We start from the raw sequence: 13,484 nt of genomic DNA on the forward strand, positions 1-13,484 counted from the left end.
TTCTCCCAGTCAGAGCTTTGGGTACCGGAACCACATCTTTCCGCAAACCCCGACGATCCATAGCCTCCCTGGCTAACTCCAGGCGTTGAGCAGCCTTCACATTACTCCGCCTGACTAGCTGTTTGGTTTGGAGACATTGTAGATACATCTCTTTCAAGACAGCTACTCGGTTTGATGTATCTTCTCTGGCTGATACTATCACCAACTGCCGAGTCTCAGGTGCCCAGTGCACCTTACAGGCTTTGACCGCCTCTTTGAAAGCCTCATGCACACCTTCCTCAGCACAGGCTTCTTGCATGTCTTCTGGTACATCAATTACAGACTGGAAGGTCGGGGTCTTGCTCTCTTCCTGGACCGAAGGCTCTGGCTTTACCACGGACACTTCCCTCACTACAGTTGCCCCGACCGGGTGACTGTCTTCTTTAGTTCTTAACTCACCAACTTCACACGATGGGATCACTTCATGACCCTTTGCCATGATGGCTACTGGCAGTTCTGTCTTATCACTCGCGCTCACCCGCGGTAAGTCTTCGTCCAATTTCTCCCGCAGAAGACTGTTAACTACTCCTCTGAGTTCCTCCATCTCTTCCATGAGGTTCTTGTTCACACTTTGCCAGGTTGACAGGTGACCTCTGAACTCCAAGACTTCTTTCTCGAGCTCCTCGACCCTGTGCTCAGCCGTTTGTCTCAGGACTCTTTCTTGTTTGACATGTTCATCCACCTCTTCTCTGAGGGCCTTATTCAGTCCTTGCCACGTTACCATGTGGCCTTTGAGCTCAGAGACTTCTTTCTGTAGCCCTTCTATTCTGTGCTCCCTTTCTTTCTCAGAGCCACAGTCACCCCCAGAGATTAAGTCATCCCTCCAGTTACTCACTAACCGTGTGACTACTTCCGCCGTCTTATCCACCAGGTCAGTGTCAGTTTTGTCACGAGTTTGTCAGCACAGCACTAGATTCTGTCCTAGTGGGGTGGCTACTGGCAACAACATGTCACAGTCACACCACATCGTATGGTGAACCCCCAAGACACTCTCTATCCGTGTGTCAGCTCCGCTCTTTTTGTTTACCACACCATTCTCATTCACACTGTGGTACCCTTCAGGTGACGTCAGGTCAGTAAATTCATCTGACGCAATTCTTTCTCTGGTCGCCCCTACTTCTGGTGGTATCCCGCCACCTTGGCACTCACTGCCTCTGGGCCCCTCAACACCACTCTGTCTAGCACATAGTTCACCGTGACCCTATGTTTACAACGAACCTGGGCCATTTTCTCAGTCAGACAGAAAGTCACCTGACTCTTGGAGTCCAACCGTCCCGAGATTCCTTCCCGGTGCAGCATCACAGTACACACTTGCGGTCCGTCATGCTCCGGAAAGTATAACCCACTGTCTGGAAACGACATACATGCACACCGCGGTTTCCCAGACATACCCACTGAGCCAACCAGTGCTGCCATTTCTTCACACTCGGCCCCTTTCTGGACCATCACCCCAATTTGGGTCACCGCCCCCCTCTGGGATTCCGCCCCCTTTTGGGATTCCACCCCCTTTTGGGCTACTACCCCGATTTGGGTCACCGCCCCCTTTTGGGACTCCACCCCTTTTCGGGATCTCCCCATGTCCGTTATACCGGTCTTCTCAGACCACAGTTCACACCACACAGTTTATGTCTCTCACGATACCAGACAAGTCCTTGCTGGCACCACCTATGTCTCTTACGATACCACACAAGTCCTTCCTGGCACCACCACAGCTTGTGCTGTCACCGATCACCGGCACCACCGGCTGCTGTTCACACACAGAGGCTGGTGTCACTGCAGCTCCTGCTGTGCCATCTTCGTGGACCCGCCGATCCACCGGAAGCCGCTTGTCACCTTCGTAACCCCGCTGAGTCGAGAAAAAAGAAGAAAAAACACACCACAAAAAAACTCACGTGTCCTGACTGTGTGCTATTCAGGACGCTCCTGTCTCCACCTGAGACCGTCCAACACACAGGGCGCACCGGGTGCGATTCAGGGAGCGACCCTCCTCCCAGGGTCTCCCCAAACACCGGCCTCACCAGGTCCAGGGGCTCGGTGGGTGCTCTTCAGGAAATCTGTCTCCGCCTGAGACTGCCCAACACTCGTGCCTCACCAGGTCCAAGGTCACACCACGTGCTCCTGGGATCTGACTCTTCTCCCAGGGCTGACCCTCCAGGACCTTTCCTCACTGAACCCTCCAGGTACACTGTCTTCCTCACTGACCCAGGTCAGTACCACACGAACACCTGTCCGATACCTGTGTCGGCCACACGGGTCACCGTTTTACTCATTGACCCAGGTCAGTACCGCACGAACACCAGTCCATTTCTCCTGTGTTGCCCACACAGGTCCTCGGGTACCTCTTCTCCGCAGAGGCACCCTAGCAATTACCAGTCTCTTTCTCCTGGGGAAGCGGTCGCACTGGGCTCACTGATCCGGACAGTGCCTTACTCACTAGGCCGCCCCACGGTTTCCAGAACCACAGCTGGACAGTGGCTTCCCCACTTGCAGGCCGTCACAGGCTCTGCTCACACGTGGCCGGTCAGCAGCACATCACACGGCTTCCACAACCGTCAGCCCTCCTGGATTAGTGTTGCTCTTTGCCACCGAATTTTGCAGTCCTTATCCGTTGCTCCCAGCAACAAGGTTACACAACTGCCCATAGCTTCTCCACCAATTGTGAGGTAGCGCTGTCGTCCATGGTTGGAAGACACTCGCTTTTCAGCAAATGAATCACATCCGGTACGGGTTTTTCATAAAACCATATCAATCCGTGAGGTTTATTCACCATCATAAACCACAGCAGCAATATACAACAGCGTAGCGTCCATTATATAACTTCACATTACAGCATAGCGTCCATTAAACAGGCTATTTAGCCCCAGGGTTATCTCACCCATGTCAGGGTTCCCATATGGCTGTTTCTTCAGGCTGCATACATCCACTCACTCCTCAGGGACTCTCAGACGCTGGCCGCCATTACACACACAGCCGCTCCACAGGCTGTTAGTGAGGAGATCCTTCTCCTCACAGGACCTTCCAAACTGGACCAATCAGGTCCCAGCATTCACCCTTGTGACCTACCCTGACCACCTTATATGGTCCGTAGCCACGCCCACTGGGTCACATGGCTATGACCTCATCACAGGTCCTTCACACACTTACAAAGCCTTTTACTATAGGCGTTTTCAGACACACCCCTGGGTGGATTTGTAGGTAACCAGAACCCGCCCATCTCTCTAGTTACCTGAAGACTTCTCCCTTACACTTAGAAAAACACCTCAGTAATGATATTGCTGATCACACATACACAAGTCTCCATCTCAAAGCCACCCACTTTGAGATACATAACTATCCTTCAGGATTCTGCCACTCATCCGTTCTCTTGGGACATCCACACAACGCCCCCTAGTGGACACAGTGGTCATTACACCACACCCTTTATTGGTTAAAAGCAATGTGGAATATGAGGTAGAGAAAATATTGGATTCTCGTTTGGCTACACGGAGACTCCACTATTTGGTCAAATGGAAGGGTTATGGCCAGGAGGATAATTCTTGGGTCTCTGCTTTTGACATTCATGCCGATAGATTGGTTTGTGCTTTTCACCGGGCCCATCCTAATCGGCCTGGTGGTGTGGATGAGGCTTCGGTGACCCCTCCTCAAGGGGAGGTACTGTTTTGAATTCGCTTTCTGGCCTACCTCTGGTTACTAGTGAAAGTAGTGGAGCTGGTTACATTGACAGAGGGGTCGCGAGTTCTCTTTCTGGGCTCCCTCTGGTGTTTACTGGAGGTGATGGAGCTGATCTAATTAACAGAGGCCTGCCACCTGATAATGAGGAGGACGATTGGAGATCTAGAGTTTCTGACTGGATTTAAGACAGCCGACTCCCTCTGTCTCTGCTCATGATTTTTTTCCTGCTTCCCGAGATCTTAGTTTCCAGCTCAGTCCCTGCATGCTCAGCTAAGTGTTCTTTTGCTATTGTTCACATTTGATCTGGTTTTGTCTATTTCAGTTTTGTGTGGTCAGCCAGCTCCTGCTGGGGCTGTGCTGAATTTCCATCCTTTTGTTACTGCTTGTGCCAGTTTGTTTTTGTCCCTTATTAGATTGGCCTCTTTTTGCTCTGCTTTCAGAATATACCAGAGTGCTGATATTGTGGGCAAAGTTGTGTGACTTCAGTATGTTTCTATCAGACGTGTTGGACATTTTTTGCAGGGTTTTTTTGCGTGATTGCAGACAGTGTCTTTCCTGTCCTGTCTAGTTAGTGTGAACCCCATCGTTTGCTCAGTCTATTTTCCTACCTGCGTTTGTATTTTCATCTTGTCTCACTGACAATATATGTTTTAGGGGCTATCTATTCCTTTGGGGTCTGCTCTGGGGTAGTTTAGATTTCCCCTTTCTTGCTTTAGACTTATTTAGTTCTCCGGCTGTGTCGAGGCGTCTAGGATCATCGTAGGTACGCTCCCCGGCTACTTCTAGTTGTGTGGATAGGATCAGGAGTCTGCAATCCGCTTAGTTACCAACCTCTCTGGTGGTCTGTGGCTTAGCTTAGTCTTGCTCTCCTCCTCGGTGACCCAATCATAACAGACTGCCCCAGGAAAGGAAGACCAAGAGTCACCTCTGCTGCGGAGGATAAGTTCATCCGAGTCACCAGCCTCAGAAATCGCAGGTTAACAGCAGCTCAAATTAGAGTCCAGGTCAATGCCACACAGAGTTCTAGCAGCAGACACATCTCTACAACAACTGTTAAGAGGAGACTTTTTGCAGCAGGCCTTCATGGTAAAATAGCTGCTAGGAAACCACTGCTGAGGACAGGCAACAAGCATAAGAGACTTTTTTGGGCTAAAGAATACAAGGAATAGACCTTAGACCAGTGGAAATCTGTGCTTTGGTCTGATGAGTCTAAATTTGAGATCTTTGGTTCCAACCACCGTTTCTTTGTGCGATGCAGAAAAGGTGAACGGATGGACTCTACATGCCTGGTTCCCACCGTGAAGCATGGAGGAAGAGGTGTGATGGTGTGGGGGTGCTTTGCTGGTGACACTGTTAGGGATTTATTCAAAATTGAAGGCATACTGAACCAACATGGCTACCAAAGGATCTTGCAGCGGCATGCTATTCCATCCGGTTTGCGTTTAGTTGGACCATCATTTATTTTTCAACAGGATAATGACCCCAAACACACCTCCAGGCTGTGTAAGGTCTATTTGACCAAGAAGGAGAGTGATGGGGTGCTACGCCAGATGACCTGGCCTCCACAGTCACCAGATCTCAACCCAATCGAGATGGTTTGGGTTGAGCTGGACTGCAGAGTGAAGGCAAAAGGGCCAACAAGTGCTATGTATCTCTGAGAACTCCTTCAAGACTGTTGGAAGGCAATTTCCGGTGACTACCTCTTGAAGCTCATCAAGAGAATGCCAAGAGTGTGCAAAGCATTAATCAAAGCAAAAGGTGGCTACTTTGAAGAACCTAGAATATAAGACATATTTTCAGTTGCTTCACACTTTTTTGTTAATTATATAATTCCACATGTGTTAATTCATATTTTTGATGCCTTCAGAGTGAATCTACAATTTTCATAGTCCTGAAAATAAAGAAAACTCTTTGAATGAGAAGGTGTGTCCAAACTTTTGGTCTGTACTGTATAAGCTGTCCTTGCCATAGGCACTAATGCAGCCTCATACCATTAGAGAAGCAGGAACTGTGTGCTGATAACAAGCTGGATGGTCCCTCTCCTATCAAGTCCGCACGACATGTCTTCCGTGGTTTCCATAAAGTATTTCACATTTTATTTCGTCTGACCACAGAACTGTTTTCCATTTGCCTTAGTCCATTTTAAATGATCTTTGGTCTAGAGAATACAACAGTGTTTCTGGATTGCATTGATATATGAATTTTTGTTTGCATGATAGAGCTTAAACATACATTTGTGCATTGCATGGAAAACTGTGATGACAGACTATGATTTCTGGATGTATTCTGGCACTGATTCATGCCTGGTTTTAATCCAGTGCCGCCTGAGGGCCCATAGATCGCGAGCATCCAATATTGGCCATTGGTGACCTCTGACCATCTTTGCCTCTGAGAGACTCTGCCTCTCTAACGTGCTCTTTTTTTACACAGTCATGTGACTTTGTTAAAAATTTATCCTCCAGCTGTTTTTCATTAGTACCATTTACTTTTTCCTCATGCTAAGCCTGTCCCAACATTTCTAAGATGTGTTACTGCCATCAATTCCTGAATGAGTTGTTTTTTTTTCATTCATATGAAATGGAAAAATGTCTAACTTTCACCAGATGATCTGTGCTCTATTGTGAATACAATAAACACTTGCTGATACATTTTCCACAACTTTACAGGCTGAGAGTCCGAACAACATGACATAATGCGATCAGGTGACTTTTCAGCACAAGCTGTATGTGGGTACATGAGGAATAGCATTATTTCTGAAAAATATTCAGAATTGAGAGTCCTCAGTGGTTGATACCTTTTAATGGCTAACTGAAAAAATGGTAACAAATTGCAAGCTTTGAAGACTACTCAGGTCTCTTCATCAGGCATAGACTAGTGTCAAGCCTGATGAAGAGACCTGAGTAGTCTTGAAAGCTTGCAATTTGTTACCATCTTTTCAGTTAGCCATTAAAAGGTATCAACCACTGAGGACTCTCAATTCTAAATATTTTTCGATCTACTGGCTAACACGGTACAAAGATATATATCTTTCCTGTAGCATTATTTCTGGTTATTGTAGGACTTTTATCCAGTATTTTTAGAGGCTTTTCCCACTGCACTTGAATCCTCTAGCATTTTTTCCTTAGACACTTCTGCTCTTATGTCCCTAAAGCTTCTCACCAATCCCTCTCCTTAGAACTTTTATTGTATTAGTTGTAGTTTGATCCTTCACTGCAGACAGATTTGATCAGGTTTTGATTGTAAATTATCAAGGCAGGAGACATAAAAAAGTATTAAAGGGAACCTGTCACCAGGTTTCCCCATATAAAGTAGGGCCAACACCTGTAAGCTCTCTGTTACAGCGCTCTAGAATATTGTCTGTATGTCCCCAGTCCGCTCTGCAATGCAGAAAAAGAGCTCTTATTATACTGCCATACACTGCGGTCTGATGGACGTCTCTGGTCTTGATCCGGCGTCTTCTCTCTTCTCACAATTGCTTTCCTCCTTCCCTTCATAGCATAGATGAAGTGTCCCACATCTTGCGCACAGTGTTCCCCATCATGCTCCTGCACAGGCGCACCTCTCCTCTCTGCCACGCCAAGGGCAGAGCAAAGTACTGTGGTGCACATGTGCCGGGAAAGGCCACAGAGTGACGATAACCCGTAGATAAAGCCGGCAAATGTGCACTACAGCAGTTTGCTCTGCCATTGTCAGGACAGAGAGAAGTGTGCACAGGATCGTCATGGGAGACGCTGTCTGAAAGACGTAGGACGCGTCATCCACACAAAACGGGGAAGGAGGATGGCGATTATAAGAAGAAAGGGGGCATCGGATCAAGACGAGAGACCGGACCGCGCCGTCTGTGAGTATTATAGAAGCTCTATTTTTTTTTCTTGCAGAGCGGATTGGGGACCTAGAGAACCATCCCAGAATTCTGTAACAGAGAGAGCGGGGTGTTGCTGAGCCTACATTATATTGGTACAACCTAATGACTGTTTCCCTTTAAAAATTGTGGGAAATAGAAGTCTTTTTCTAGGAATATATAATGAAAAGTTTCTTTATGTACAATAATTGTTTCCTTGTGGTAGTGTAGGCTCACTTCACACTAATGATATTTTGTCAAGAGAGGAAAATCAATTTAATAGAACTATAAAGCGTCCACTATCGTGATGTAAGATCGCTACCATTGTGCAGAAATGTACTCAGTGTAAATGCAAAATAAAATGGGAGGCTCTCCATGTCTCTTACCCCGTAGACCTAGCGCTGGCTGCTTGGTATGTGCCAGGACACAAGCAATCTCAAACAAGAAAGAAAAGAGTGGCCCAGCCCATACTGTCATAGGGGTGCAACTACACAAATCATATTTGATGGGCTCCCTTGTTCTATGCAAACAGTTCTTTTGTAATTATTCATTTGGAACAGGAAGCAATTCCGATCCATACCTCAGTCACTTGAACACTGAGGCCAGTGATTGGCTCCAGCAGTCGGGTAATGGCTGGAACAAGACACCATGTGCTCCTTGGATGAGATCCCGCTAACAGTTACTTGACCACTGCAGCCAATCACAGGCCTTAATGGTCAGAAGAATAGAGCGACTTGCACTTATTCCATAGGGGTAAGAGATGGTGAGTACGCCTCGTTTTATTTTGGGGACACCAACTATATCATTTTTTTCAAAGATGGATATTAAGTGTAAAACAATTGTTGGGAAATATAATTTGAGCTTGAAGCTGCAACATTATCGGCACAGAGATGTCATGCGATGTCAAAAATGGAGTGTAATGGAACAGTGGAGATCATAAATAACCTCATGGCCAGGTCTCCTTAGCTGCAAAGAGGGAGTTACTGCAGAAAATCTCTTTAAGATTCAGATTCATGCAGTCATGTCCTGTACAGTTGCAATATAACCAAACATCTCTGCCCTTCTCTTACCAGGACCGTTGGGAAGCTGTTCCTCACCGAGCCACCATTTATGCTCAAGTGGTGGAATCCCGCAGGCTCTGGAGTTGGAATAAACTCTTACCCATGCAGCTGGATTTCAGAACTATTCAGCCTCCACCCGAAATGCAAAGCTGTCCTGGATCCTCCTCAGTATGTGACGTGCAGCTGAGCCAGCTAAGCCCGGGTGACTTCACACCTCTCAGTGATATCCTAGTTGTCTTCCGGTAAGAAGACAGTGACGGGAAGAAGACGCTGTCGTCAATATGTACCATGGAGACTATGCGTACCAACTCAGTAGTCATTTATGTATGACTAGATTATGGCCCGATGCTATCGCATCGGGAGGATGCGATAGCATCACACCTCTTGCCATGTTAACCCTCAACACACACACTCCTCAACACACACTCCTCTCACCTTTCACCATCTCCACTCACTCTTTCACTCCACATACGACCCCTTCTCTCACTCCGTCTCTCATACTCACGCCGTCATCGCCGCTGCTCCACGATCCCCGACATCTTCTTCCGCCGGCGCCATCCTGGATCCAGACGTTGTCCACGCCGGCGACATGTTCTTGCGGCGACGCCATCTTGAGTATCATGAAATCCCGCGATAGTCAAGATAGAGTCGCCGGAAGAACATGTCGCCGGCGTGGACGACGTCGGGATCCAAAATGGCGTCGGCGAAATCTCGCGAGTTTTCGCCGACGCCATTTTGGATCCCGACGTCGTCCTCGCCGGCGACATGTTCTTGCGGCGACGCCATCTTGACTATCGCGGGATTTCGCCGATCCAAAATGGCGTCGCCGACGTGGACGACATCGGGATCCAAAATGGCGTCAGCGTAATCTCGCGAGATTTCGCCGACGCCATCTTTTTGGATCCCGAGTCGTCCACGCCAGCGACATGTTCTTGCGGCGACGCCATCTTGAATCTCGCGGGATTTCACGAAATCCAAGATGGCGTCGCCGCAAGAACATGTCGGCGGCCTGGAGAACGTCTGGATTCAGGATCGCGGCGGCGGAGGAAGATGTCGGGGCAGCGACGATGACGGTGTGAGTATGAGAAACGGAGTGAGAGAAAGGAACGTATGTGAAGTGAAAGAGTGAGTGGACGTGAGTGGAGGTGAAAGGTGAGAGGAGTGTGTGTTGAGGCGGTGTGGTGTGTTGAGGGTTAACGTGCATGTGTGTGTGGTGACGTCACCGGTTACAACTGGACGGAAGTTGTTACAACCGGAAGCTGGTTAGGGCATTTATTATTATAGATGATGAGGAAGACGCCGTCTGTTGTTGGCGGTGATGGCGTGTAGAGGCTTCTTCAGCTAATGTAATAGATTTAGAGTTAGGGGATTCGTGTGTGAGACGACGGCGTTTATAAGCCTTAATCTTGTCAAGTCGATGCTGTTTTTCCTCAGGAGTCTCATTAGCACGGCGTTGTTTTTGTCGTAGTGCTAAAGCTGCTTTCCTTTCACTGGCATTGGCATACTGTGCATCGGTATTAAATGGTGGTATTGATAGGGCAGAAACAGATTGCTGATTAGTTATGTCAGTGAACGGCATATGGGATGAAGTGTAGCAGTAAATTGTTCCACATGCTGATGTGGAAGCATCCTGTTGTGAGTCTAATAATAATGATGAGGAAGAGGCCGTCTGTTGTCGGCGGTGACGGCGTGCAGAGGCTTCTTCAGACAATCTTATGGATTTAGAGTTAGGGGATTCGTGTGTGAGGCGACGGCGTTTATAAGCCTTAATCTTCTCAAGGCGATGGTGTTTTTCCTCAGGAGTCTCATTAGCACGGCGTTGTTTTTGTCGTAGTGCTAAAGCTGCTTTCCTTTCACTGGCATTGGCATACTTTTTGTTATGACTCATGTTGGCACAGGTAAAGGCGTCTATTTGGCAGTTATCTGGCAGTGAAGAAGGCGTCCTGGAGTATTGTAGAGTAAACAGATACTAATTGACCCTGTAATTGCCCAGCAGTAGTTATGAAGTGGTAGTGGCAAATTGGCCCTGTAGTTAGACACCGGCAGAGGAGCAAGGCAGCAGTAGTTATGGCGGTAGAGGCAAATTGGCCCTGTAATTAGACACCGGCAGAGGAGCAAGGCAGCAGTAGTTATGGCGGTAGAGGCAAATTGGCCCTGTAATTAGACACCGGCAGAGGAGCAAGGCAGCAGTAGTTATGGCGGTAGAGGCAAATTGGCCCTGTAATTAGACACAGGCAGTGAACAGTCAGAGGAGCAAGGCAGCAGTACTTATGGCGGTAGAGGCAAATTGGCCCTGTATTTAGACACCGGCAGAGGAGCAAGGCAGCAGTAGTTATGGCGGTATTGGCAAATTGGCCCTGTAATTAGACACCGGCAGAGGTGCAAGGCAGCAGTAGTTATGGCGGTAGAGGCAAATTAGCCCTGTAATTAGACACCGGCAGAGGAGCAAGGCAGCAGTACTTATGGCGGTAGAGGCAAATTGGCCCTGTATTTAGACACCGGCAGAGGAGCAAGGCAGCAGTAGTTATGGCGGTATTGGCAAATTGGCCCTGTAATTAGACACCGGCAGAGGTGCAAGGCAGCAGTAGTTATGGCGGTAGAGGCAAATTAGCCCTGTAATTAGACACCGGCAGAGGAGCAAGGCAGCAGTAGTTATGGAGGTAGAGGCAAATTGGCCTTGTAATTAGACACCGGCAGAGGAGCAAGGCAGCAGTAGTTATGGCAGTATAGGCAAATTGGCCCTGTAATTAGACACCGGCAGAGGACAAAGGCAGTAGTTATGGCGGTATAGGCAAATTGGTCCTGTAATTAGACACCGGCAGAGGAGCAAGGCAGCAGTAGTTATGGCGGTACAGGTAAATTGGTCCAGTAATTAGACACCGGCAGTAAACAGGCATAGGACCAAGGCAGCAGTAGTTATGGTGGTACAGGCAATGCCAAGCGTCCGCACAGCAAGTCGGCGTGAGGTAAATGACGCAATTTCACGAATGCAAGATGGCGTCGGCGAAATCTCGCGAGATTTCGCCGACGTCGTTAACACCTCTTGCCATGTTAACCCTCAACACACCACACCGCCTCAACACACACTCCTCTCACCTTTCACCTCCACTCATGTCCACTCACTCTTTCACTCCACATACGTTCCTTTCTCTCACTCCGTTTCTCATACTCACACCGTCATCGTCGCTGCCCCGACATCTTCCTCCGCCGCCGCGATCCAGGATCCAGACGTTCTCCAGGCCGCCGACATGTTCTTGTGGGACGCCATCTTGGATTTCGTGAAATCCCGCGATATTCAAGATAGCGTCGCCGCAACAACATGTCACCGGCGTGGACGACATCGGGATCCAAAAAGATGGCGTCGGCGAAATCTCGCGAGATTACGCCGACGCCATTTTGGATCCCGATGTCGCCCACGCCAGCGACATATTCTTGCGGGACGCCATCTTGGATGTCGTGAAGTCCCGCGATATTCAAGATGGCGTCGCCGCAACAACATGTCGCTGGCATGGGCGACATCGGGATCCAAAATGACGTCGGTGTAATCTCGCGAGATTTCGCCGACGCCATCTTTTTGGATCCCGATGTCGTCCACGCCAGCGACATATTGTTGCGGCGACGCCATCTTGAATCTTGCGGGATTTCACGACATCCAAGATGGCGTCCCGCAAGAACATGTCGGCGGCCTGGAGAACGTCTGGATCCTGGATCGCAGCGGCGGAGGAAGATGTCAGGGCAGCGACGATGACGGTGTGAGTATGAGAAACGGAGTGAGAGAAAGGAACGTATGTGGAGTGAAAGAGTGAGTGGACATGAGTGGAGGTGAGAGGAGTGTGTGTTGAGGCGGTGTGGTGTGTTGAGGGTTAACATGTGCGTGTGTGTGTGGTGACGTCACCGGTTACAACTGGACGGAAGTTGTTACAACCGGAAGCTGGTTAGGGCATTTATTATTATAGATAGTGTGGAATACAAACCGAGCATTACGTGGGTCTCGCTAAAGTCTTCAGACCCTATAGAGGACCAATGTCAGGGTGTGCAGGGGGTGTATCATCACAAGCTATTATGCTGCACACTACCAGATACTTTACTGGGTAATAGAAGGGGGTGTATGTATTTGTGTCAGGATAATCTCATATCTGTATTGAACACGTTTGTGTTCTTACTGTAGATTAGTGAATGTAAAATTGCTTCTTTCTAGTAATCTGATCATCGTGTATTTATTTCACCAGACTGGACTTTAGCAAGCAGGTCCGCAGCGCTGCAGAGTCTCATATCGTCCAATTCACATCACTGGACAGTGGAGCAGCGCAAGTGATACTGTCATGGTGGGACATTGACATGGACCCGGAAGCTACAATCACCTGCAGCATGAAGCCGGGCTGGTTGTATCCCGCGCCACAGCCTGTGCCAGTAAGGAGCAGATCTGTTCTTCCTTCCTTTACTGTATAGGGGATATTTAGGTGTAACAGCAATGTTTTATTATTATTTATATAGCACCATTGATTCCATGGTGCTGTATATGAAACGGGGTGACATCAAAATACAAATCACTTACAAATTAACAATCACAGACTGGTACAGAGGGGAAAGAGGACCCTGCTCTTGTGGGCTTACATTCTACAGGATTATGGGGAAGGAGACAGTAGGTTGGGGGTTTGCAGTAGCTCCGATGGTGTTGAGGTGGCCGCGTGGTCATTACAGTTCGTAAGCTTTCCTGAAGAGGTGGGTTTTCAGGTTCCATCTGACATATCAAAATGTGGTGGATACCCGGACCTGTTGGCAAAGAATTCCAAAGGAAGAGCGAATAAGTGTGGAGGAGAGAAGGAGGTGTTGGGAGGATCGGAGATTACGTGAGGGAAGATATTGGGAGA

The 13,484-nt window shown here is 48.4% G+C and overlaps 1 protein-coding gene across 4 annotated transcripts in view; it reads left to right on the plus strand.

The window, feature by feature from the left end:
* Window positions 1-13,484, plus strand: part of LOC141072596 (protein arginine N-methyltransferase 7-like) — a 224,992-nt gene that overhangs the window by 105,114 nt on the left and 106,394 nt on the right. For all 4 annotated transcript variants that reach the window (XM_073559880.1, XM_073559882.1, XM_073559881.1 and 1 more), the window contains 2 exons: window positions 8,626-8,855; window positions 12,843-13,023. In XM_073559880.1, the coding sequence (XP_073415981.1) occupies window positions 8,626-8,855; window positions 12,843-13,023 (411 nt within the window). The remainder of the gene's footprint in view (window positions 1-8,625; window positions 8,856-12,842; window positions 13,024-13,484) is intronic.

The sequence above is a fragment of the Dendrobates tinctorius genome, unplaced genomic scaffold (genome assembly GCF_039654945.1).
Source record: "Dendrobates tinctorius isolate UK_male_01 unplaced genomic scaffold, ASM3965494v1 ptg000278l, whole genome shotgun sequence".
Lineage (NCBI taxonomy): Eukaryota > Metazoa > Chordata > Amphibia > Anura > Dendrobatidae > Dendrobates > Dendrobates tinctorius.